General features: G+C 36.0%; 1 protein-coding gene across 36 annotated transcripts in view; it reads left to right on the top strand.

Moving 5' to 3' along the window:
* Positions 1–24,887, top strand: part of LOC123864537 (TLD domain-containing protein 2) — a 146,228-nt gene that overhangs the window by 110,370 nt on the left and 10,971 nt on the right. For 29 of the 36 annotated variants that reach the window (XM_045905055.1, XM_045905058.1, XM_045905060.1 and 26 more), the window contains 3 exons: positions 706–759; positions 3,140–3,232; positions 18,945–19,063. In XM_045905055.1, coding sequence (XP_045761011.1) covers positions 706–759; positions 3,140–3,232; positions 18,945–19,063 — 266 coding nt within the window. Of the gene's footprint in view, positions 1–705; positions 760–3,139; positions 3,233–12,861; positions 13,752–16,086; positions 16,330–16,368; positions 16,513–18,944; positions 19,064–24,887 lie in introns of those variants that run through there. The other 7 variants (XM_045905072.1, XM_045905049.1, XM_045905050.1 and 4 more) reach the window with 3 other exon arrangements.

The following is a 24,887-nucleotide window of genomic DNA, read 5'->3' on the forward strand; positions in this document are numbered from 1 at the left end:
TTAATTTAGTTTTTTTTTTTTGAAAGGTGGCTTGATCGAGAGTGTTCTTAGCTATAATCCAAGAAAATCTGTTCAGCCGTCTGAAAGTTATCAGCTCTTTTCTAGTTACTGTAACCTTCAGTTGTCGCGGGGGTGTTATAAATTTTTTTACACTTGTATAATACTTATGTATGAAAAATTTATGTGAAAACAATTTTGGCGTAGCCAACTTTTTGGTCAAGCGTAAGTGTACATAAAACACACTGTATATTATGATATAAGTAGTGATATTGCTCCCATAGTCAGAGGTCTGACTCTGAGTGAGTATTTACAATCACATAAATAGAAATTAGCAAGAAAACATCTCACAAGTTGGTCAACAAATTATCTTTATCTCCCATCATCAGTCATCAACTCATCAAGATAACGCTGTCTGGTGTACATTTAATTAAAGATTACCATTAACATTATGTTCATTATATGAGAATATTCGATAAAAATATATTTTGCCTGCATGGTTCTTGTATGTTGGAAGGCCTTTAATTTCTTTAAGAATACTTAATTTTAGAACTTCTTCCTTTCCATCTTGGTTTATGACGTTAACTAGTAACTAAAGTACCCAATACCTAGAGAATAATAAATTATTAGAGTAACCCCAACATATTGATCCAAACAAAAACATAACATTATTGTCGCATGATTATTAATTTAAATTTTCTTTTGTAGGAACGTTCTGGAAGTACTGGCGATGTCTCGGACATCACACGGGAGTCTTGGGAGGTGAGTTTTATTTTTAATTAGAAATATCTTGTCATACAAAACAACCAAATAATCATTCCTTGGCCCTGATTCTATAACTGTCTTGATATTTAACAATTCTTGCCTAAGATCCAGGAGCGGTCATCCCCATACAAAACTCATTATCTAATCGTGGCTTTGGTATTATGATGTTACTTTTGCACAAAACCCATGATCGACTCTACAAAATTCATGAGCAAATCACGTCTTTTGTTTGAGGATGACTGGCAACGCGCGACAATCGTTAAATGTAAAAAGTTATAGAATTGGTGTCCTTATTCTTGTATTGATAGCGCCTTTCTAATTTATACACTCAAAACGAACGACAATGCATTTACCTCACATCACAATGCAGTACACATTGAACATGAGAAATTCGGTACCTAGTTGACTTTCCTAAAATATTCAATACTGATTACTTATTCTTAGTACTTATTATACTGAAGTGGAGCAGAGACGTGTTCAGCGACCCAATCTAACTATTGATAGATGACGTATTATGGTTACCACGCCTTCGCTCAATAGATTTTTATTCATTCCGCAATGGACATGCATCCTTATCCGGTTCGATCAAAATAGTGTAGGTATCAAATACATAAATGGCGTAATAAAAAAAAACTCATTAATTAATTGCCGCCTTTAGTTTGAATTATTTTAAATGAGTAAGTTTTAAATTTCTCTGATGACACCAATATAAATAAAACATGAGGCAATCTATTTGTAGATCATAATCTATAGAAGCCTCTGACTTAATTTTATTTGAACAATGGAGTTTCTGTATAGATAAGTATTTGTTAAAACGATCATTTCGTTTTGTTTCAATCATATTTATAATATAAATTAATTCGTTGATTTGGCTTATCTGCGAACTTGACCGGCCGTGAATATGGTGAAGATTGCTGCAGTACTTATGTTTGATAAAGGTTTCGCTATATTATAGAAAGGATTATTGCAGTCCTGTTGTTTTAGGACCCCAGTTCACAGCCTTAGGATACACGAACTATCAATAACGTCCTATAAATCTTCCTTTTTTTAAATAAAATAATTCTACTACCAAATTGTAACAGCTATGTTCGGTATCAAACATACTCGTAGATAGGCCATTTGTCAAAGGATTTAAAAAAGAAAAAGAGTAAAAAGGTAGAAAGTATCGACCATCAAACAAAATTTCAGTACAGTTGATCTTGAAAAATAATTAAAATTATAAATATGGCGAGCACATGCCCTTGATAGGTATATTTTTTAGATTAGATACTATCGACCATATCTAACTTTTTAGCACGCCTTTTGTACTTCAATTATCTGTTGACAATCGGCAATAATTTAATAAAGTAATCGATAAGATGTTATCTAAGTTAATAGGGATAATGTAATATAAAAGCGTCGAAAACGATCATATTTAATTGTAATCGTAAGTGATATGTATTATGTATTTTTGAAGATAAAGTTGCGCTTTATGTTAACACATAGATACCTTACACGTACTGGATACAAGTATTTTCACCTTTCAGACACAATAAAGGTGATTGCATGCGCCACAACGCACCCCAAGTCTCGCAAGAGGCAAACAACGCTATTTCAGTACTGAGAATGCGAAAACACGAGTTGGCCGTATCAACCGCGACGATAAAGTGCTGATAAGGGTGTCTTCCCACTAAAGCGTAGCGGAGCTGAGATGATATCAATACACCAATCGGTTTATTGTTAGATGACTGTTGTTGTTGTTTATACTGCGAAAAAATTGGCAGTCTGTGAGTATGGGGACTGCCTACAAAAGTGAAAACTTAAAACTATGAAACAATAGCATCGAACGCATTGTACGCGCTACACGTCATACTTATAGCTACAGATATACTATTAACATTAGCATATCGGTGACGCGACCTTGAAGTTTTTATTCATCCCAAAATCCTTAACGCGCCTAAAGCAGTCTTCATTTCAAAAATGTATACAGTTTTAACCGTGTAATCAGTATATGCGCCATTACGTACCGCTAACGTTGCTACGAGGTCGACGCTAACGTGACTCCTGTCGATGCACCTGATGCCGCTGACTCGTTCTGATACCGTCAGTTAAATTTTCAGTAATGGAAAATGCGTATATCGCTGGACTACCAATCGTGCGCAATCACCTTTATGATTAACAATAAAAACAATAACAACTATAGACCTTATTGCATTATTCCGAAAAACCAAACGAATTGTTAGTGACATTCAATGTTATGCTAGATAAATTAGTGAATTATATTGGTCTTCGGTTTTGTCCAGTACGAGAATGGTGCACTAATGTCCTAACGTCGTATGTGTTGCATGGTCAATGACAATCACTCCAGAGTAATTACTAACTATGCGTTTGCGCGTAGCTGCTGAAGGCGCCGTACGTGAAAGTATATTCTATAATGAAGAGCCAGGCTGAAGCCCTGGGCGACTCCCTCGGCGAGGAACCCCAACCTGAGGTACTCACTTGACCTCTAAAGACCTTACCCGAATATCTTGTCTGTAGCGAAAACATGGGTACTCATTATCGACGGGTACTTTAACCGTTGCATGTTAGTATTACCAAAAACATTAAGTACCTACTATTTCACCATACAGAAGTGAAAAAGACGAGTCTACCACTCTGTCAAATGTTTAAGACCGGCAGTTATATATTCGTTATTAACGACGCGATGTCGTCGTGTAGGTACTAATAGCACGTCTCTGTGTGTGTATTTTGATTGTGTGCGTATAGTCTAGCCATAGTATTAGCTAATTTTGTTGTGTCTAAGAAATTAGTGCGCAAGTTTGTTTAATTACTTATGGCCAAAAATGACGTCTACACTGTAGTGTGAGGCGTACATCGTTCACAAAGCCTGCCACAAAGTTTTAAATTCTATTAAATAATTTAACTTCATTTATGGTTCGAATTTAAAGTTGATCATGGTCCGCATCGTAAACATCGCGTACACTTCCCCTAGCGGCAAAGTTTCACAGCAACATTGTGAAGGTCGCAGACACTTCTGATTGACTAACACTCTCTCACTATTGGCTAAAATGCATTGTTACAATAAGAGTAGATACGATAAATTCAGCACAATAACACAGTAATGGTGATCTTCCCAAAGTGATAATTACAACTTTCGTGCCAACGCCGCTGACTTGCAACGGCTACGGTTACAGGTCGCATATGAGTACCCATCTTTATATAATAGCACTGAAATATGAAGATGCCCTTGTAATGCATCGATAAGTTTATGCATTTTTAGCTATATTTAGATACAAAAAAGACCAAAAGTTTTTAGAACTAAGCATTGATGCATGTATCGCTCGGATTGTTAAGAGAATACTAATGTAACTTGGCACATGTTAAGACTGTTAAAGTCGTTTGATTCAAACAGTCCAGAGTGGTAACTGTATTTTACTTAAGAAACAAATTAATTTCAATTTATATATAATTAGTTATTATGTAGGTGGGTATCCTAATGCCTACCTAGTCGTTGTTTACAATAATTTCATTATGAACATAAAGTCATTCATACATGATTGGAATACAATGAACTATTGATATAGTTTTTGATAAATAAATACTGTAACAAATAAATATTATTTAAAACGGTTGAAATGACGTATATTTTCGGAGTAAGTGTGCCCAAATGTTTTCACTCATGATAGTTTAAACGTTGTAGCAAATGATTAAGATGGATTTAAAAATATGCCAAGTCACGTTAAGTATTTGAATAAGTAGGTAATTCTTTGTAGTGCGTATGAATGCACATTGTAGTGATTCATGTTTATTGCACAAACTGTAGAAAACGGAATGACATTACTATGTTTGAAGAAACTGTAATATGAATGTTTCCTGTTAGTCATATACCTACCCACGGTCTCATGAATAAACGTAAAACGATACATGATATAATTAATGATAACGGTGGCGTAATATCAACACAAAGCGAACAAAACTTTAATCCTCCCAATAGCACTCATCGTTGAACTGTTAGGCTTTACCCAAAATAAGAAAAAATTTAACAGCCTTGTTTCGCCTTTTTTGGATTACTAATTTTCTATTACATAAATTAATATTTTTATCTATGAGACCATAAATAAATGTTTACGGATCCTTGTAAATAAATTAAGTTAGAAGATGATGTTGAGTTTGTTATAACTACTTTTATACGATTTTTTGCAATAGATTGTTCCTTACGTTTCGTCGTCGGTAGTAATTATAGTAATATCTCACTAAGGCTTTATTTTCACCATATGGGAAATACACTTTACCATAATAAACAGTTTGGTATATTGTTGTAATTTATAAAATAGTATAAATATATGGTAGTTGGAATGAAATGACACAGTAAACATAGTGGAGAACAGCCGAACAATGGCCGTCGTATAATTCAGGCTGTCATGTAATCATCTCTTGTTAGGTGCCAGGCTGCCAGCTCGCCGCTATTGTACAACGTTATGCTACACTTCTCTAATAGCATTGGGTTTAATCTCTAGCCGTGTCATGTTACAGAAAAATTAAATAATGTAACACAATGCGATTTTCTAATAGCATCGGAAAACCCATGTTGTTTGTAACCTTATTACAGCATTCGACTACTATAACTTGAACTGTTCTTTTCTCCTTCTCAGCATAAACATAAGAGCAGACTCCTTATCTATACTAATATTATAAATGCGAAAGTGTGTTTGTCTGTCTGTCTGCTACCTTTTCACGGCCCAACCGTGTAACCGATTTTGATGTTTGGTACAGAGTTAGCTTACATCCCGGTGAAGGAGGATATAGGCTACTTTTTAACCCGGGATTTTTTTTAAAGAGTTAATTTAAAAAAAAAAAACTGAAATCCACGCAGCTATCATCTAGTACCTACCTAATAAATTCCTAAAAATCGTTCCAAAATAATTATGTAACTTAACTTTGGTAAATAGATTTTCTTCACTATCAACTTGGTTTCATTTATATGGACATGGTGGTGATATTCATACTCCATATTAATATTATTAATGCTGTCTCTGTGTCTATGTCTGTCTGTTAAATTTTCCCAGTCCATCCGCTAAACCGTTTTTACGAAACTTAGTACAGAGATAGTTTGCATTCCGAAGACGAACATAGACTATACCTTATATTATAAATTATAATACATAATTCTTTTTTGCTTAAAATAAATTTCTGTTTAATTATTTTATTCAATAAAATCATAGTAAAATTATTATGCTAATAAAGTCTTTTTTATATGGGATCCATTAACATGATTTGCGTCACTATATTATATTGAAACGCATCGTGCGAGCCGGCCTTCTTTGCTTCATTACTTACACGTTGACAGGATTACAAATGATCTTTAAACTCTTTGAAGGAGTTACATTCATACACAAGTTTCCGAGTTCATTGACTCCATAAGTCCCGAATGTCCTCGTGCCTGATCAGTAGGCTTAGCATCCAATCCAAGTTGTGATAGTCAAATTCCTAATATCGCAATCGCAATAAAATTGTTCTTACTGACTGAATTCAGCAACTCTTATTATTTTGGCCAATATCAGAAACTGACTCCATATACTAATATAATATGATAATAGCAAAAATCTGAAGCACATCGTTGCATTGTAGCTTTCGAATTTTGGTACTTAATATTTTATTTTTATCTGGGCCCGCACCTGTAAATATTTAAATAACTAACTATATAAATAACTTTCGTAAAGTATGTTTTTAACTATCTGATAATAATATGAGGTGCATTTTATTCTTATTTCTTTCTTTGATTATAATGAATGTACCTACACAAGCTTTTAAACTGCTGTACAATATTATTAATATCATAATAGGTATGATATGATAAAGTAGAGCAAAGGTAATAAATATACGTAAACAAAAACAATCATAAAAGTTATATGGCCAATTTCGCCGATAAAAACAAAAAAATCTGTAATAAAACCGTTTTTGGATATTATGATAAAAAGCATAAAGGCTTATTAAGATATAATCATCAGACCTCAAAATTCTCTGCTTGTTTCTGTTTAATTCTTGATTTTCTATCAAAACGACATAAATCCAAAGTGATACATATCTATTAAAATTGAACATGTAAACTCTGTAATAATAGAAAAATACTAACAAACGTTCTTGCACCTGAAACAATTAAATGAAAACCAAAATGGAAAGTATTAGAAAAATAGGTACATAATTTATTAATTACGTGGTTATATTTTTTTCATTCAGATAAGTACCTGGTCCCTATCATTATGTTTGTTGGTAGGTTCACAAATAGGTTACAATATTTTCTTGAACTTTTAAGTTTATCGGGTTAAGAGTACTGTTGTTAAGTTTAATTCCTATTTGAAACCAATCAAACTTCATGAAATTTTTGAATTGCCAAACCTTACTCAATTGGATAGCGTTCATGAAGTTTCGATATGTCTTCTCGTCCAAAATTTCTCTGTACTTGAAGGCCAGTCAGCGAACAGTGCGTTTCCAGTAACGACATTCGGATCCAAAACATGGTTGGTAATACTATCATAAGTCAGTGTTGCTAATGGACCTCATTAGAAAGCTCAATCACTCAACGGGTTATGAATAGACCCCGGAGTTTCTCTACGTGATAAAATCAGAAATGATAAGATCCGTAAAAGAACAAAAGTAAACGACATAGTATGCATAGCAACGACAACGGAATTTGCAATGGGCGGAGTGGAGTAAAATTCGTACTTAGGTACTTAAATTAAAACACATAATATTCTTATTTTTTAAATACATATATTTTTTTATAAAAAAACATTTCTTATCCTTCTTACATATTTATGATTTATGATGATAACTTCTATAACATGATATGGCCTTTAATGAGGACACAGTACTAAGAAGGCTAGGTAGTTTAAGGCTTATAAGCTGTGCTTATACATAGGTATTATTGTTCCCGAGTAATAGATCTTCGCATATTTGGTTTACTATATCGCTTCCGTAATACAATCGTGGCATAAGATATTATTATATCCTAGTACCTATTCTATTATCAGTTCATCTAACGTGCTTTTCTAAAAAAATACCAATTTATCTGTCTTACAAAATAACAGAGTTTATGAAAGCTCCCCGTACAAAGGAAATGATTCAATATAACACTATCACTATTTGGTTGATGTCGTTTACCGGTCAGGAAGTTTTTCTTAAAAAATGCTTCTAAAATCAATTTTCGCCTAGGAGGTATTTGTATGAAAAAAATATGTACAATTACTGCTTGAAGAAATGCAAGTAAAAACACGGTTTTGTATTCGCAAGGGCAAATAAAAAGTTACGACTGAATCGTAGAAAATATACCCTTTTAAGACCTTAAGAACGTATAGCCAATAGAAGTTAATTTGATATCTATAGAAAACCAACCTTGTCCTTCTTTGTGGAATTATTCCGCTGTTTGTTTTCTATTTACGGAATTTAGTAAGTTTTTTTTCAACAAAAAAAATTTCAAAAGAAAAATAAAACCGACTTCAAAACCACAAACACTAAAAAGTAAAAAATAACTTTTGTTTAGCTACACTTGTAATGTGCCTAGGTATGAAGTCGAGCGAGCATATTGAAACAAAATTAGAAATCCAAGAGTGAAGCTCGCCCGACTTCATACCTAGGCACATTACAAGTGTAGCTAAACAAAAGTTATTTTTTACTTTTTAGTGTTTGTGGTTTTGAAGTCGGTTTTATTTTTCTTTTGAAAATTTTTTATTTCACAATTTTTAGTGGCCCCACTGTACTATAATATGCTATGTCCAGTTAAAACCCTACTGTTTACTAAGCTATTACACTGATCGCGAGCTATTTGCTCCTATCCATTGAGGAGTTCTGTTCTCCATCTCCGAAGATATTCATCAGATCTTCACCAAATTTATATGGGACCACCTGCACAGTATACTCTTTCAAACAAAAAAAAAATTCCAAATCGGTCCACAGGGGTCTTTGAGTAATCGGGGAACATACATTCCGACGAATTGAGAACCTCCTCCTTTTTTGGAAGTCGGTTAAAAAATGAGTCTAACTACCTACTTAAATGCTAATCCATACAGTGTTTGTCTATAACATTTTCCGGCCCAGCCGCTTAACTAATTTGGACAAAATTTGGTGAATATTTATTTACCAAAGTATCGAGCTTGCATCTCCGTGAGAGCCATAAGCTACTTTTAACCGGGAAAATCAAAGAGTACCTACGGGTTTTTGAAATACGCGAACGTAGTCGTGGGCATCATCTAATTTTGATATCCTTTATCGCAGTTTGAAACCTTCGCAAATTTTTTCAAAAATATTAGGTATGATTTGCCTTTACGTTTATTCTTTTATTGCCTTTTAGCCTTAGTCCTTAATTTTTTTAGGGCAATATTTATCATCTACATACTTCAAAGGAGCGAACTTCATCCACTTTTTCTACGTCAAAATTCGTAGCACTAATATGCTCTAACGTAGATGTACTCGTATATAATATGTATTATACATAAAGCATGCATTATTTGTTCCCACATAAATGTTGCCAGTAGGTACACAATGTCAGGCTAATTGGAGCTAGGGTTGTTCGTTTTTTTAATCCATGACAGTAGAACCGGATTTCCTGTGTACATTCCTTATCGTAACAAAACGACGAGTGTTCAGAGTAAAAGTCGTATGAAAAATAGAATTAGACAGTCCTAACTCCTAATATTACACCAAAACTACTCGTATTTAGAAGAATGTGCCTACTATGATTTGTGTACTAAACCTAGAAAATACTAATGGAATGAAAATGACGGTTGGCAATCCTAAATGTAAGCGATACTAGTACATAGAGGTATGTAGGTAATCTGACGCCAGGACCAATGAAGTTATTACGCTCCACAAAGCATCCCGACCACGTTTTTATTCCTTTTAATACGTAGGTTAATTGGCGATATCTTGTTTCTTTATTCGTGTACAAGCAAGTGGGACCGGCTGTACTTCAATATTCTGGAAATGACAAGTTTTTCTGTTATTACGATCGATACGAAACGATCCTATTTCATTGGTTTCTCATACTGTACATCTCTCACATGTGGGTGGAAAGGCAGCTTCTGAATTGAAGCAATGACAACGTTATTTTCGATGATATAATTCGCCGATTACATCATCTCTTTACATATTTTAACCAGAAGATTGTTTGAAAAAATTTGCATGTCGAAATAAAAACTTGAACTAAGCGTTTCAGCAATAGCGCGATCATCAATACTAATTATTATAATCTAGTTAGCCTAGTTTTTACAAATTGCAAACATGATTTGCTAAACGCAGCAATTCCTCGAACTTATTATGGTGGAAAGTCAACTTTATTCTAAAAATAACGACTTTTTTGCTGAGTAGATTCACGAATTACATCATCTCTTTCCATGGTTTGACCCGAGAATTTTATTTGAACCAATTTGCATGTCGCCATAAACACTTGTTTTGAACGAGGCGTTTCAATTAACAGTTAGCGGGATCATCGCTATAATCGCGATGTTAATCACCACTAATTGTCACGTCTTGCGAAGTGTTTTGCGGGGGTTAGGAGGTCTCCGTACACAATGATACCTACCTAACAATTTGTTTCATGTTTTCGCTCATTTGAGATGTTATTGTCAAGGCAGGCGTCTCTACAGTAAGTACGTATCCATCTATTTATAGCTATATTGTTACTAACTGCGTTTCCGTTCCGTAGTTTAAAAATAATGCCAGACATATTATGACCCGAGGCGGTAAAAGATCAATCGATTTTATATGCACAGATAAATAGATTATCTAGAAAGTTATTAAAAATATTTCAAACTCTATCATTAAATTTTTATCTAATTAACATACTACAGATAATTAACAGATAATATTTTTGTTTTTATTTTTAACCCCCGACCCAAAAAGAGGGGTGTTTTAAGTTTGACGTGTGTGTCTGTGTATCTGTCTGTGGCATCGTAGCTCCTAAACTAATGAACCGATCTGAATTTAGTTTTTTTGTTTGAAAGGTGGCTTGATCGAAAGTTTTCTTAGCTTTAATCCAAGAAAATCGTTTCAGCCGTTTGAAAGTTATCAGCTCTTTTCAAGTTACTGTAACCTTCACTTGTCAGGGGTGTTATAAATTTTTAATTTACACTTGTCATGTAGAGTTTTTCGTAATTTTGAAGTACGAAGTAGCAGGTCACAACTGCCAGGTCATGCCATGCTATACGTACATAACTCTTATGCAATAAATAAATTAAATAAATGTACACGTAGTAAACAGATTCTAAGGGGTGTGTATTCAACACTCTCCAATTTCAAATTAAGCTTATCGTGTAATTTTGAAACTACATTTTTACGGAACTCTCACAAGCCAGAGATAACACATTTGAATTTATAGAACGTGTTTCACAAAATTGTTTGTGTTCTACAAAATTTCAATTAATTTGATTGGTTAATATTCCAATAGGAATCAAACCCCGTTTATATGGAGAATTCTCTGAATGAATGTTTTTGCCTTCGATCGTAAACCATTGTATTGTTGTTGAATATAGATTAGATAAAAAGCTATGCAAATTTTTTATCACTACTTACTTTTCATTGTTACGCTCACGAATTTAGCTTATTTTCTGTAGCAATTAATAACATTTAATAAAACATAACTACAAGCTACTCTTACTTAGTACTGTAATTTAATTTAAATTATTATACCTAAACTTTAAATTATACCTAATTATAATATGTTCTCTAGATTAATTAATGAGTATTATTCGCTAATGTATCGCGTTCTTAATTTTGGACATCAGCAGTGGATGGCTCTAAAATTAATTTTATCTTATCCGATTGTTTGATATAAATCTTACCAGGTACCTACTAAGCTTAGTGCTTGGTATACTTAATTTTCTCGGAATATGTTATTTTCTTTTTATTTGGCTCTGCCGATAACTCGAAAATTATTTCCTCAATTAATTAGTTCCACAATTTATGTTACACTACCAACCTGCCCCGGCTTCGCACGGGTAGCTTATTATAATTTTCGTAGAAACCTCTAATTTTTTTTGACCAAAATATAGCCCTTTTTACTCAGGAACAATGTATCTTTCTATTGGTGAAAGAATTTTTAAAATCGGTTCTGTAGTTCTAGAGATTACTTCCTACAAAACAAATTTACTAACTTTACCTCTCAATAATATAAGCAAAGATAAATTGTGCCTTTTTCGATGAAGGGAAATTAGCTTGTTGTAAAGATACTATAGACTTATTGGGGTAGATAGGGTTCTATGAGTTTTTATATTCTTTATTTAATGGGTAGAGTACCCCGTCTCTAGCCACCCATAGCGCATATTGGTCGGGTCCTTGATCTCTTAAGATCGTGTACTGTGATGTGACTTTAGATATACCTATATAGGCTTCCTCGTTGAGGTTCGGCAGCTTGTGACGCTGCAAGCTATTGTCTTCTCAGGGTTGCTGAAAAGGTATTGCTGTAGAGAATTTGTACTTAATAAATATTATCTGTGCCTGAAAATAAATAAATCCATGGCTGGACTAATTGTGGCATGTATAAGCACAATCTTCTTATCAGCACTCTAATAAAGTAAAGTGAAATGTTTGACGTGAAATATTATATATTAAATCCGTTGTTAGGTACGGGTAGGTACTTATATATAAGATGTATAGGTATGTGTGGAAACCTCGCTCATAAACTTTTAATGCAAAACTCCGGCAATAGCAATTCAATGTTCGCTCAGATGATTATTCGAGTAGGTAGAGTGTTTCAGCTTTATAGGATACAAGCTTCTGTCCGCGACTTCGTCGTCGTGAAATGTACGTTCAAACAACCTTTGTCCGCCATCAAGATGCAAGCTATCTCTATGCTCTTAGATCGGTTTAGCGGTTGAGCCGTGATAATGAAACAGACATTAGACAGACCAATAATAGAGTAGATATTTTCCCAAAAATATTATCATTTTTAAGCTGAATTTAAAACTTCTCTTAGAATTAAGTTTAACAATAAATGTTATCTATAAGAAACTAGTAATATTCGTTACATAAGTAGTTGTTAGAACTTAGAACTGTAAATAGTCGTTGTCCTTGTTTAAAGACAACGAAGTAAATATTATTGTTTAAGTATTCGGTTTTAATATAATACAATTAAACAAATGTGTTTGCACACCTGTAGGTTATAGCACATTGAACGCATACCATGAATGGATAATAATCTGTAGCCGCCCGCATACTAGCAGCTAAAGCCAACATCGGCGTCACCTTCGCGCGAACTGTGCCGCGTGGGTCAGCACTCGGCTGCTTCTAATCGTATACATTAACATTCCCAATGTCGAGCGCTAGCGCCAGTGCATTTAACTTTATGCGTCTCACCTACAGACCGATATTACAGACTTCTTATTAGTAAACACTCCTGTAAAGTTCTCGTCAATGTCAAAGTAGTTTTACGTCGTAAAGTCGTGTTTAGAATTTTTTGTTAACTGGGTACGTGGTGGACGGAACGTACAATTCTTGCCATCGGCATAGCGGGGTCGGCTTCATTACCCGCGGCCCTTTCTTTTAGCTAGTTCCCCAGCCGCGCGACTCCGCTGTAGTCGCCTCACGGTCGCACTGCACGTTGGCTACACTCGAAAATAGCCACTAATTCCCTTGCGAAGCGGCTCGTCAACACAATTAAAGTGTCGAACAAATTCCGTCATTAGTGTCTATGTACTTCGCTGGACCGGGCTCAGAGTTCCGACGTAAACACTGAATACAAACCCGTTGTTTAAAAGCGAACGCTCGATGTGCTGTGCTCAGTGCTCACTACCATACAGTTTCCAATCCACGTCGCAAGCTAGCTAAATACAGAACGGGCAAACGTGCGTGTTGTTGATGTTTTCATTTGTGTGGTTTTTGCAACGTGTAGTGTAGTAGAGCACGCGATTTAATGTGGAAAAACTCGTTTAGCACAAATGCAGACTATGAAATGGATAGAAATGGTCCGGCTCGGGTCTCCGTCACCGGAAAGGTCTTCAAGTTTCGACAGCGATAAGGTGAGACCGCATACCATTACCGGATATAGTGCATTAATAAAAAATTATAGTAGTTATGTATTTTTTTAAATGGTTTAACAATAAATTACCACTGACCAATTTGATACTGAAGAGCTGCAACATGTTTACGATACGTCATTCCTTATTATAACATTATTTTGTAACAAAAAACGCCGTCTACATGCGATAAAATCGTACAAGGAATAATGATGGTTGATACGTAGCGATGATTAGAGGTTACGATCTTTGTTGTAAACGTACTAATTTTAAAAACTATACATATAAAAGAACTGATAGCTGTCATAGAAATAAAAAGATTTTTACTCAAATAAACTTTTACAAGTACTTACTTTTAATCGTTTTCTACTACTGGTTGAGAATGTATTTCCTACCGAGAAGAACCAGAAAGATTTTTACTTAAATAAACTTTCACAAGTACTTTAATTGTTTTCTACCACCTGGTTCGGAATGTCTTTCTAGCATGAAACTCGGCGGTTGCTCTTTTCAAGAATCCATTTACAATATTATTTCATGTATAAAAAGTAATTGTAGTCCCGCGCATTGCTGGAGCGAGTCAAATCTACGCTCTTTTATAATTTAAATAATCTTCGAATATGTAACATACTTTTTTTTCAGGAGCATAACCCTGACCTAACATATAACTGACTAGCTGATGCCCGCAGCTTCGCCCGCGTGGATTGGTCAGATCCCCTGCAGCATCAGGATTGAGGAGTTGGACTCCAAATTTTTTATGAAACAATGTCGCAAAGTTCCTCTATCGATTAAAAAAGAAATGACGCAAATCGGTTGAGAAATCTCGGAGATTTCGGTGTACATAGGTAGAAAAACACAACTCCCTTTTTAAAAGTCGGTTAAAAAAGTAGCCTATGTTACTCCCTGGTCAATTCTCTACTTGTCTGTGAAAATCCCGTCAAAATCGGTTCAGCCCTTCCCAAGATTAGCCTTTTCAAACAGACAGACAGACAGACAGACAGACAGACAGACAAAAATTTTAAAAACGTGTGATTCAGTGTTGGTATCGTTCAAATAACCATATGAGCTTAACATGAGGTAGTTATTTCGAAATTACAGACAGACACTCCAATTTTATTTATTAGTATAGATATATGTTAGGTCAGGGTAGATCAAATCAAAATCCACTCATCAATTTCGGATCTCTTACAAGTCACACCCAAGACTGAATACCATCCATTTAACTGGTCAATCGTAAACATCTTCAAAGCCAAAAATACCAACAGGCCTGCCGTCACTGACCTTTTTCTATGTTGAAAATATTTTTTTCGTCGAGAACACGTTTCTATGTTAAGCTATAGTTATATGTAAATAAGTCATTAACATACCTAAATTTTTTGAACTCAAACGAATGATAGGAAAAATTTAATAGTAGGTAGGTAAGTATATCTACTTTTCTAATCATAAATTTCACTAAGGTCTCTACAATAATAAATAGGTTTCTATAATTCTAAACTTGTAATATGTAGCTAAGCTTAAGAGGTTTGATTTGATAGTACAAGGTTGGATTCAAAAACTAGTACCAAGTGCATAAAGGTCGAAATGGAATTAAGTAATTTTGTTTCGATGATGAAGTCTTGAGCATCTGCTAGTTAATTACAAATTCAGTCGTGGGCCAACTGAAGGTTTTATTTCTCAATACAAGGGCCCTATGAATGTTTATCTCACAGTTGAAATGCAAATTATTGCGTAAGCTGCCATCTATTTACCGTTACTCATTAAAATAATAACTAATCTATTAAATTGCTGATACCAATTAACAATGATAAGCAAAAAATTAAAAGTAGCTATTTACCTATTTAAATTGGAAATCTATTGCAAGTATCGCCTACTTTTCATCTAAAGAAAATAGTTTTACTGAAGATAAATATTACTTAATTAATATCTGTGTATATATATTTATTCCTATCTGTAATTATATTTACCTACTTCATTCATCCAAGACTCTAAGTTCGCTTGTTCAAACAATCAATGCAGTGGTTGTTTTCGCTCTTCGCAAACATAAGTCGTACTTAATTTTATACTTAAGTAGGTAGATAAATTAATATCCAAACATGAAACAATATTAACTGTCTCAAAGATAAACTATGTAAATCTCTGCCTAGGTTGGTACTAACCTACCTATATACCTAGTCAGTATCGTGAAATTCGTCAAAACCATTTTCGAGGAGGGCACACTACATGTTATTAAAATTAAAATAATGCTCGTTTACGGTAAAAAGCAATAGAAACGGGTTATTTAATTCAAAACAGAAAAAAAAGTAAAGCAATACCAAAATAATCTAGATATTGATTGTTACGTGTGGGTACTTCTATATCAAAATCGTAAAATGTGCAAAGTGATAAAGGTAAATTAAGATAAAATTATATTATAATTATTAATAGGCAGCTCTATCACATTCAGTCTTTACCGCGATCTTGGGTATTAAACACATTTATATTCCTTTAAAACCTCTCCTTTGTACCATCATGATCGCAATAAGGATCGGTACATGCAGTGAATCTAAATCACTAAAATATTTTGGACCGTGGATTCAAAAATAGCAAAAATTCCTCCATTACTATTATTTACTGTGTTTAGTTTCAAACCAAAATGTGGCGAAAAATTGTGCGAAGGATCATCAAGAATGAGCGAAAGCTCGACAAGAGAGCTTACGACATAGCAGTTAGACGTGGCTCAGTACATTCGATATGTTGTCGTAGAGGTACTGTGCATTCTATTTGCGAGGTGAGAAATGCACTTATCATATTCGATATTTTCACACGTTAAGGGATCTATTAAAGTCATCACAATTGATAGAAGTTATCGAACTTATACCTACTAGGACTAATGGTAGAACTTATTTTTGATTCTATTACAAGCAAGACCTTGACTACGATCTCTCCTGATGGTTAATGCATCAGTTTATCTTATCGCTAATTAGAAAACATTTAAATCTAATCTAGACTAGAGAAATTTATGAAGTAAACTTTATTTAGATTATCTTTGTCTTATACTGTTTTGAGTTTATTGTTGTAACACCGTTAATAAAGATAACATCATTTAGGGGCTACTTGGCAATATGTCAAGATACGAGTATTATTAAAGCTAAGATTAGAAATAAACTTCTTTTGCAGCAATAATATTATGAGAGCACAGTACTGCAGATAGGAACCCACCCCGCCCATTGGCTACTTCTGCTTTTTGTTACTTTGGTTCTTCTAGGGATCTACTTATTTCTGATTTGATAAAGTAGAGATTTTACATAAAGTACAAAAGAAGGAACTTTATTTATTAGTTAGACTCAATTAAACACAATCAATTTACAATTTATTGCGGGTTACATTTTCGTACACGTTTTTCGACGCAACTCTTTGAGTACTTCGCAAAAACATCGTATTCTATTGTGTCGTTAGTTACATTACTATTGTCTTAAGTACAAGTCACATTATTAGGAAATAGGCGTAAAAATTGCTTATAATAGATATATCATTAAAACTCGATGTTTGGTACTAAGTTATTTACGTCGTTGCTTAAATTTTATCAAGGACTTTTGTCATATTTTTCGGTTAGATTTTTATTTTATCTACGGCTTTGTAAACATGTATTTGAATGTTCTCTCTCAACTTCTCGTTCAACTTCTCAACTCAACTTCTCGTTCAACAAAGTTCAACTTCTCGTTGATCAAATATAATTCTTTTAAATTTTACAATTTCTAATACATGTATCTACTATATGCTTACTACGCCTTATCTATTATATACTTACAATATGTAGGTACTGTAAAAAAAATTGTGCTCGATTGAAAAGGTAGGAGCGGTATATTTTGATGTATTTATAATAATAATAGATGATAGATAATTAAGTACTCCTATTTTATTATTCCTAGTTGTTTGCTAGTATCTTAGCCAATCTACACCCAAAAGTAGGCATGTGAATAGATTTACTTGTCTTGATAAAAAATGTGAAATGTTTTGTGCAACCCTTTCTAGCAAACTAGATTTCAGCTGTTTCGTTGTCAACTTGTTCACAATAATTAGTTGTTTGTTAAGTACTAGTAGAGAAATACACGCTAACCACACCATGGATGTTGAATGTGAACTGTAGTGATCAGGAATGCATCATCTCATTAGTGTTGTTTTTATTTTTTTGTCATTCATATTTATTTTGATTGAATCCTTCATTCCTATCAGCAATGTCCTTACCATTTTTCTGACTCATCACGTAATTTTAATAAAGCATGGTGCACAATTTCTAAACTTGTGAATGATTGTGTAGCCACCGACTGAACTACTAGGTAGAGTGCACATTGACTGACATGACACGGATCAAACGTCTTGATTCGTCTTCCCATGTCGTGTTTGCTATTCCTCCCACACTGCCGGCAGACAGTTTTTTTTTTTTTTCATTTTATTTCATTATAAAGAAATCCGGTTAGTAAGAAAATATTGCTTAATACAGGGCTATCGTACGATCCCGGTTGCATAATGTCACAAGTGTTCGATGTGAAACTAGACTAAAGGTGCAACTGGTGTATGTATGACTGTCTGTAGGCAAACTGTGTTCCGTTTGTGCACGCCCCTTTTGTAAAGATGTTTCCACAAGTAGATACACGACTTGGAGACACACGACTGAGTGCTAAAACGTATCTTAATGCTTAAGAGCCACCCTTAATTTTTAGACTCTTAATGTCACAAAAAAGTCACTTAGCCTTGAGGCGCTTTTAACTAACAAGATATGTTTCAATATTCGGCTGTTAGAGAGCCAGTTTCAAAAATAATTTTGTACACAAGAAGAAGTAGAAAGAAAGGATTTGTATGCAGTTCAATATGAGGTAACTATTTCCTCACCCACAATACTGTGACAAGCCAGGTCAATTAATTTCGAATTGAACCGCTTAAGTTGGCGTTCGTTGGTGGACAATTTTTTGAAACTGGTTCGTTCTGGGAAAGTTAAATTGCCTACCGGTTATTGGGCGAAACGTATAATGTGAGAGTACAGATAAATTTATTACGGCTCGTAAGCTCGGTTAAGCCATACTTACTCAAGCCCAAACTCTAGAAATAAAGAGCAATATCTTGCTCAAATCGAGCGTCAATACTCAATAACCTGTAGACGATTTCTGCCGCATCTTAAGTATAATACATGCATATAATTTACATGTGCGTTGTGTCACACAGGTGCTGTCCATGAGCGATGAACTGCGGCGCGCACTTTACTCGTCGGGCGCGTCCGTCGACATGGAGTTCTCGCCGCCCGACCTCATCGGTACCTCGGAAATATTCACTATGGAACACCGGTAAGTCACAATCGCTCAAATATGTCTTGTACCTATTGCCAAACTCTTACCCGTATCTTAACTTTATAAGTACATACTTAGGCCCACTTGCACACAATTGTCACTTTTGGCAACCGCTCATGCTCGTGCCAAAAGTGACAGCGACATTACATTTAGTTAAATCAATTTAACGGTCCTTATGCAAGTGGACCTTAATGTTAAAAATTGCGAAACCGTTTCCTATTCAGGGCTCAACCGCTGGACCGATCTTGACTTTAACAAAGTGATAGCTTCGAGAGGAAATCGTGGGTGTAGAGGCACTAGTAAATAGGCATTTTCGAGCTACGCCGTGTGAGCCGTAGCAAGTTTGGTTAGTTGCCTCTAGCCCGTTGTATCATGTTGACGTTTACAAATTGTAACTTAAAATTGTGAATTATAATACCTATATATATTTTTTAGTGTTCATTTCTTTTGTTTTTCTTTCTACCCTGGTAGAGAACACGGCGCTACTATATATACAGCAACATTCGTTGTACAAATATACCTGTACATTGGTGACTCAGACTTTGAACTACCAGGGTAGCGCGTGTTAATTTTATTAAAATAGTAACGTAACGTGAGCTAGGGCAACTCAAGTTAACACGTGTAAGGAAGTGAAAAACTAAAAAACTTTAAAAATGGCGCAACCTACGACAGTAGTGAAGGATGAAGACACGTATCTAGCGTCGATATCTCTCACGTCGAAGATCCCGGAGTTTTGGACCGACCAACCTAGGGTCTGGTTTATCCAGCTGGAGGCAATACTGGCACCACAAAAACAAGGAGACGCATCCAAGTATAATATAGTGGTATCCAAGCTGGGTAAGGATGTCATTCAACAGGTGACGGACATCCTGATCAATCCTCCGGAGGTGCGTAAGTACGAGGTACTTAAAGAAAGGTTGCTCAACATATATGAAGAGTCGGAGAACCGCCAGATACAGAAGCTCATCGGGGAGATGGAACTGGGTGATCAGAAACCCAGCCACCTCCTCCGGAAAATGCAGGATCTGGCCAGGGGTAAAATTAATAATGAGACCCTAAGCGTTTTATGGCAGAATCTGCTACCAGCAGCAGCACGAGGCGTTCTGGCTGCAACAGAAGCTAAAGATCTAGACAGACTAGCCGTGATTGCTGACAAAGTAATGGAAACTCTGAAGTCCCAACCGGTAGCAGAAGTGGCAGCAAAGGAGGCGGTACCCGGAAATTCGTCGATGGCAGCTGAAATAGCCAGGATACATGCAAGGTTGGACCAGCTGGACAGGTCCAGAGACAGTTGGCGAGGCAGGCGAGGTCGCGGAAGGTTCCGTGGTCGTTCGCGTTCCCGAGGACGAGAGGACAGCAGGTCCAGACGTACCCCGGATAGCCCGGACTGGCTCTGCGTGCATCATTTTAAATATAGGCAGAGAGCTAATCGCTGCGAACAGCCGTGCACCTGGAATAAGCAGGAAAACTAGTGAAGATGCAGGTGGAACCGGTGGGTACCTGCGTCGAATTAGGGAACCACCGTTTATGTGTTACGGATAAGGACAATGGCATACGCTATTTAATAGACACAGGTGCGAACATTTCAGTGTTGCCTAAAAGTTATAAATCAGTGTGTGACAGTGCAATGAATAATAAATACAAACTTTATGCCGCGAATGGTAGTGAAATACAAACTTTCGGAACAAAGACTCTAGTGTTAAATTTAAGATTGCGTCGTGCGTTTAAGTGGACTTTTGTAATAGCCGACGTTAAACAACCCATTTTAGGTGCGGATTTTTTAGCTAAGTATAATTTGTTAGTAGACTTAAGAAACAGACGATTGTTAGATCAGGAGACTAACATGTATGTAATTTCCACTATAGTAAACTCGGAGCATTCATCTATTTTTACTATAGCCGAGTCGCATCCATGTTATTCTCTTCTAAGTAGGTTCCCAGAATTGACAATGCCAGCGACGTTCAAAGAACCACCACGTCACAGCGTAAGACACCACATCGAGACTGCAGGTCCTCCGGTGCATGCGCGCCCAAGGCCGCTGCCGCCGGACCGATTTAAAAAGGTAAGAGAAGAATTTCGCCTTATGCAGGAAATGGGTATTTGCCGCCCGTCAAAGAGTGCGTGGGCGAGTCCTCTACACGTTGTACCTAAAAAAGATGGTAATATAAGGCCGTGTGGAGACTATAGAGCGCTGAATGCAATTACGAAGCCTGATAGATACCCAATTCCTCACATAAAGGATTTTACGTTTATTTTAGCCGATAAGAAAGTATTTAGTAGGATTGATATTAACCGAGCGTATCATTTTATTCCGATAGCAGAGGATGACGTGGAGAAAACAGCAATCATTACACCTTTTGGTTTGTTTGAATGGCCATGTATGTCTTTCGGTTTAAGAAACGCAGCACAGACGTTTCAACGTTTCATGAATAATTATGTCTTACAGGATTTAGAGGCAAATTTTCAACAAAATAACCCGGATTGTGCGAATTATAAAGCAGAATTTGTTTTTTCATACTTAGATGATTTAATAATAGCTAGCGAAAATAGTTCGCTCCACGAAAAACATTTAGAGGCCGTTTTTGAAAGATTACAACAAGTTGGACTAACTATTAATTTAGCAAAGTGTGCGTTTTTGCAGGATAAAGTTGAGTTTCTGGGTCATGAGGTCTCAGCCAGTGGCTTAAGGCCGTTGCCAAGCAAGGTCCAAGCCATTGTAGACTTTCCCAGACCGAAAACGGTAGAGGAACTTCGTAGATTTCTAGGCATGGTAAATTTCTATAGAAGTCATTTGCGTCAGGCAGCCGAATATCAAGCTGAATTAAATAAGTATCTTCACGGAGCAAAGAAACGTGACAAAAGTAGTATAGTGTGGACAGAAAGTGCTGTTCAAGCTTTCGAACAATGCAAGTTGAATTTACAGAACGCTGCTTTGTTAGCGTATCCGATAACAGGTCAAGTGCTTGCTATAATGGCAGACGCGTCAAATACTTGCGTTGGAGGCACATTGCAACAAAGAGTAAATAACGAATGGGTTCCGTTAGGTTATTTTTCAAAAAAATTGACTGACACGCAACAAAAGTACAGTACCTACGACAGGGAGTTACTTTCGCTTTATTTGTCAGTGCAATATTTTAGGAACATGTTCGAAGGTAGAGATCTCGTTTTGTATACAGATCATAAGCCGTTAACGTTTGCGTTTAAAAAGCTAAGTAGTAGTAAAGAAACGCCGCGAAGGACCCGTCAGTTATTATTTATTAGTGAGTTCACGACGGATATAAGCTATACAAAAGGCGAAGAGAACGCGCCCGCGGACGCGTTATCGCGAGTTGAAACAATTTCGTGCCCGTCTGTACTTGACTTCACAGAAGTGGCTATTGCGCAAGCGAACGACAAAGAGCTCACAGAATTGCTAAGAACAAAAAACGGTAATACGAGACTAATAAAAATTGACTTGCCGAGTGTAAATAAACCGATTGTTTGTAACTTGCGAGGCGATAAGGCTAGACCTTACTTACCAAAACAGTTTAGGCGTATCGCATACGAAACAATACATAACCTCAGCCATCCAGGCATTAGAACAACAAGGAAAATGGTAACTAATAATTATTTTTGGCCTGGGATGAATAAAGATATAGGTATTTGGGCTAGGTCGTGCATAGAGTGTCAAAAAGCAAAGGTTCACAGACACACTATGTCACCTTTAGGGCAATTTGCAAAAGTAGATAGAATGTGTCATTTACACATTGACATTACAGGTCCATTCACTATTTCAGAGGAAGGCTACAGGTATTGTCTTACAATGATCGATAGAGAAACAGGTTGGCCGGAAGCATTTCCAATTAAAGATATTTGTGCGAAGACAGTAGCCAAACTCGTGTATGAAGGATGGATTACTAGACATGGGTGTTTTATTAATTTGAGCTCAGATCAGGGAAAGCAGTTTGAAAGCAGTCTCTTTAGACAGTTAATGAAATATTTAGGGGTTCATAAGTTTAGGACGACACCGTACCATCCACAAAGTAATGGCATGATCGAACGATGGCATCGTAGTTTTAAGGCCGCATTAATGGCGAGATTAAAGGACAATAGGTCGTGGGTTGAAGAAATGCACACCATTATGATGGGACTACGTGCAGCACCACGCAGTGACACAGGGGTAAGTGCCGCGGAATTAACCTTTGGGCGAACTCTGAGGCTCCCTGGAGAATTTTTCGAACCATCGGATAGTAAGATAACGGACGGTGAGGAGTACCTAAAGCAGTTGAAACAGGTAATTAGTAATTTAAGACCGAAACCCGAGACACACAGAGACTCTCGGACTATTTTTGTGCACCCTGCCTTAAAAGACTGTAAAAAAGTTTTTGTTAGAAACGATGTAATGCGTAAGTGTCTACAACCACCGTATGACGGTCCCTATGACGTCATAAAGCGGTTGGAAAAAGCATACTTAGTACAGTTACCCAATAGACAGGCCCTTATTTCTATTGACAGGTTGAAACCGGCTTTTGTCCTGGATATCGAAAATCCACGACAAACGCCGGGTGAAACGTCATGTAAGAAAAAATGTAGATTTAGTGACGATGACGTTTTGCCGACTCATACAATCCGTACTACTCGGAGTGGGAGAGTCAGCAAAACGCCCGTTAGGTATCAGTAGAATAATTTGAGTATCAACTAGCAATTAAGCAATAAGTATTGTAAAATGGCCCCGATCCGCATATATTATTTTTTATTAGAAAACATAACTAAACCTTATTATTGGGAGTGTTAGAGTGGTTGACGATTGTTATAGTTTATTGGATAGTGTGTAAATGTAAAATGTAATGTAACCAACATTCGAAGTGTTGAGTGCAACGTAGGCTGGATGGCGCGGGCATAGCAACAATTGTAAGTGGACTTGCCACAGCGACCCCGTCGCCACCCGCTCAAGTTGTAGTGACCTCATCTCAAGTATAATGTGTTAAGAGATGTACCATGCATCGAATCAAAGGAACACTGTAACTGGGTGACGTGTTTAAATTATGATTTGTTGGGTAAGCGGATCGGAAACATTGCTAGGGTTGTCGAAAAATAAAGAACGAATATTGTGAAATAAAATTAAGGTTGCGGAAATTTGTATTTGTTTAATTTTTATTAAGATAAAAATTTGGGGTGGTGTGATGTAGAGGCACTAGTAAATAGGCATTTTCGAGCTACGCCGTGTGAGCCGTAGCAAGTTTGGTTAGTTGCCTCTAGCCCGTTGTATCATGTTGACGTTTACAAATTGTAACTTAAAATTGTGAATTATAATACCTATATATATTTTTTAGTGTTCATTTCTTTTGTTTTTCTTTCTACCCTGGTAGAGAACACGGCGCTATATATACATCAAATATCTGTACGTAAAACACCTGTACAGTGGGCATCTACTCGTGCCTTATCATTAACCTACATAGCTGGTACACTACTGAGCATGTATCTCCTCTCATAATGAGAAGGGTTTAGGCCATAGTCTACTACGCTAGCCAAGTGGGGATTGCCAACACCACACACCTGTAAAACGTTATAGAGATCTCAGGCTTGCAAGTTTTTTCACGATGTTTTCTTTCACCGTTATAACAAGTGATATTTAATTGCTTAAAACACACTTAACTCTGAAAAGATAGAGGTGAGGCCATATATCTACTAAGCAGTGGCTTAAAGCCTGGGTAAGCAGTAGTTAGTAAGACCTACTTACTGGCAAGTCATAAAGGATAATGAGCATTGTTCTATTTCAATTAGTAGGTATAACTATTTCTTCGGTAAGCATAGCTTTTATGCCTCTATGAGCTACCCGCTC

Source organism: Maniola jurtina, chromosome 4 (assembly GCF_905333055.1).
Source record: "Maniola jurtina chromosome 4, ilManJurt1.1, whole genome shotgun sequence".
NCBI classification, from domain to species: domain Eukaryota; kingdom Metazoa; phylum Arthropoda; class Insecta; order Lepidoptera; family Nymphalidae; genus Maniola; species Maniola jurtina.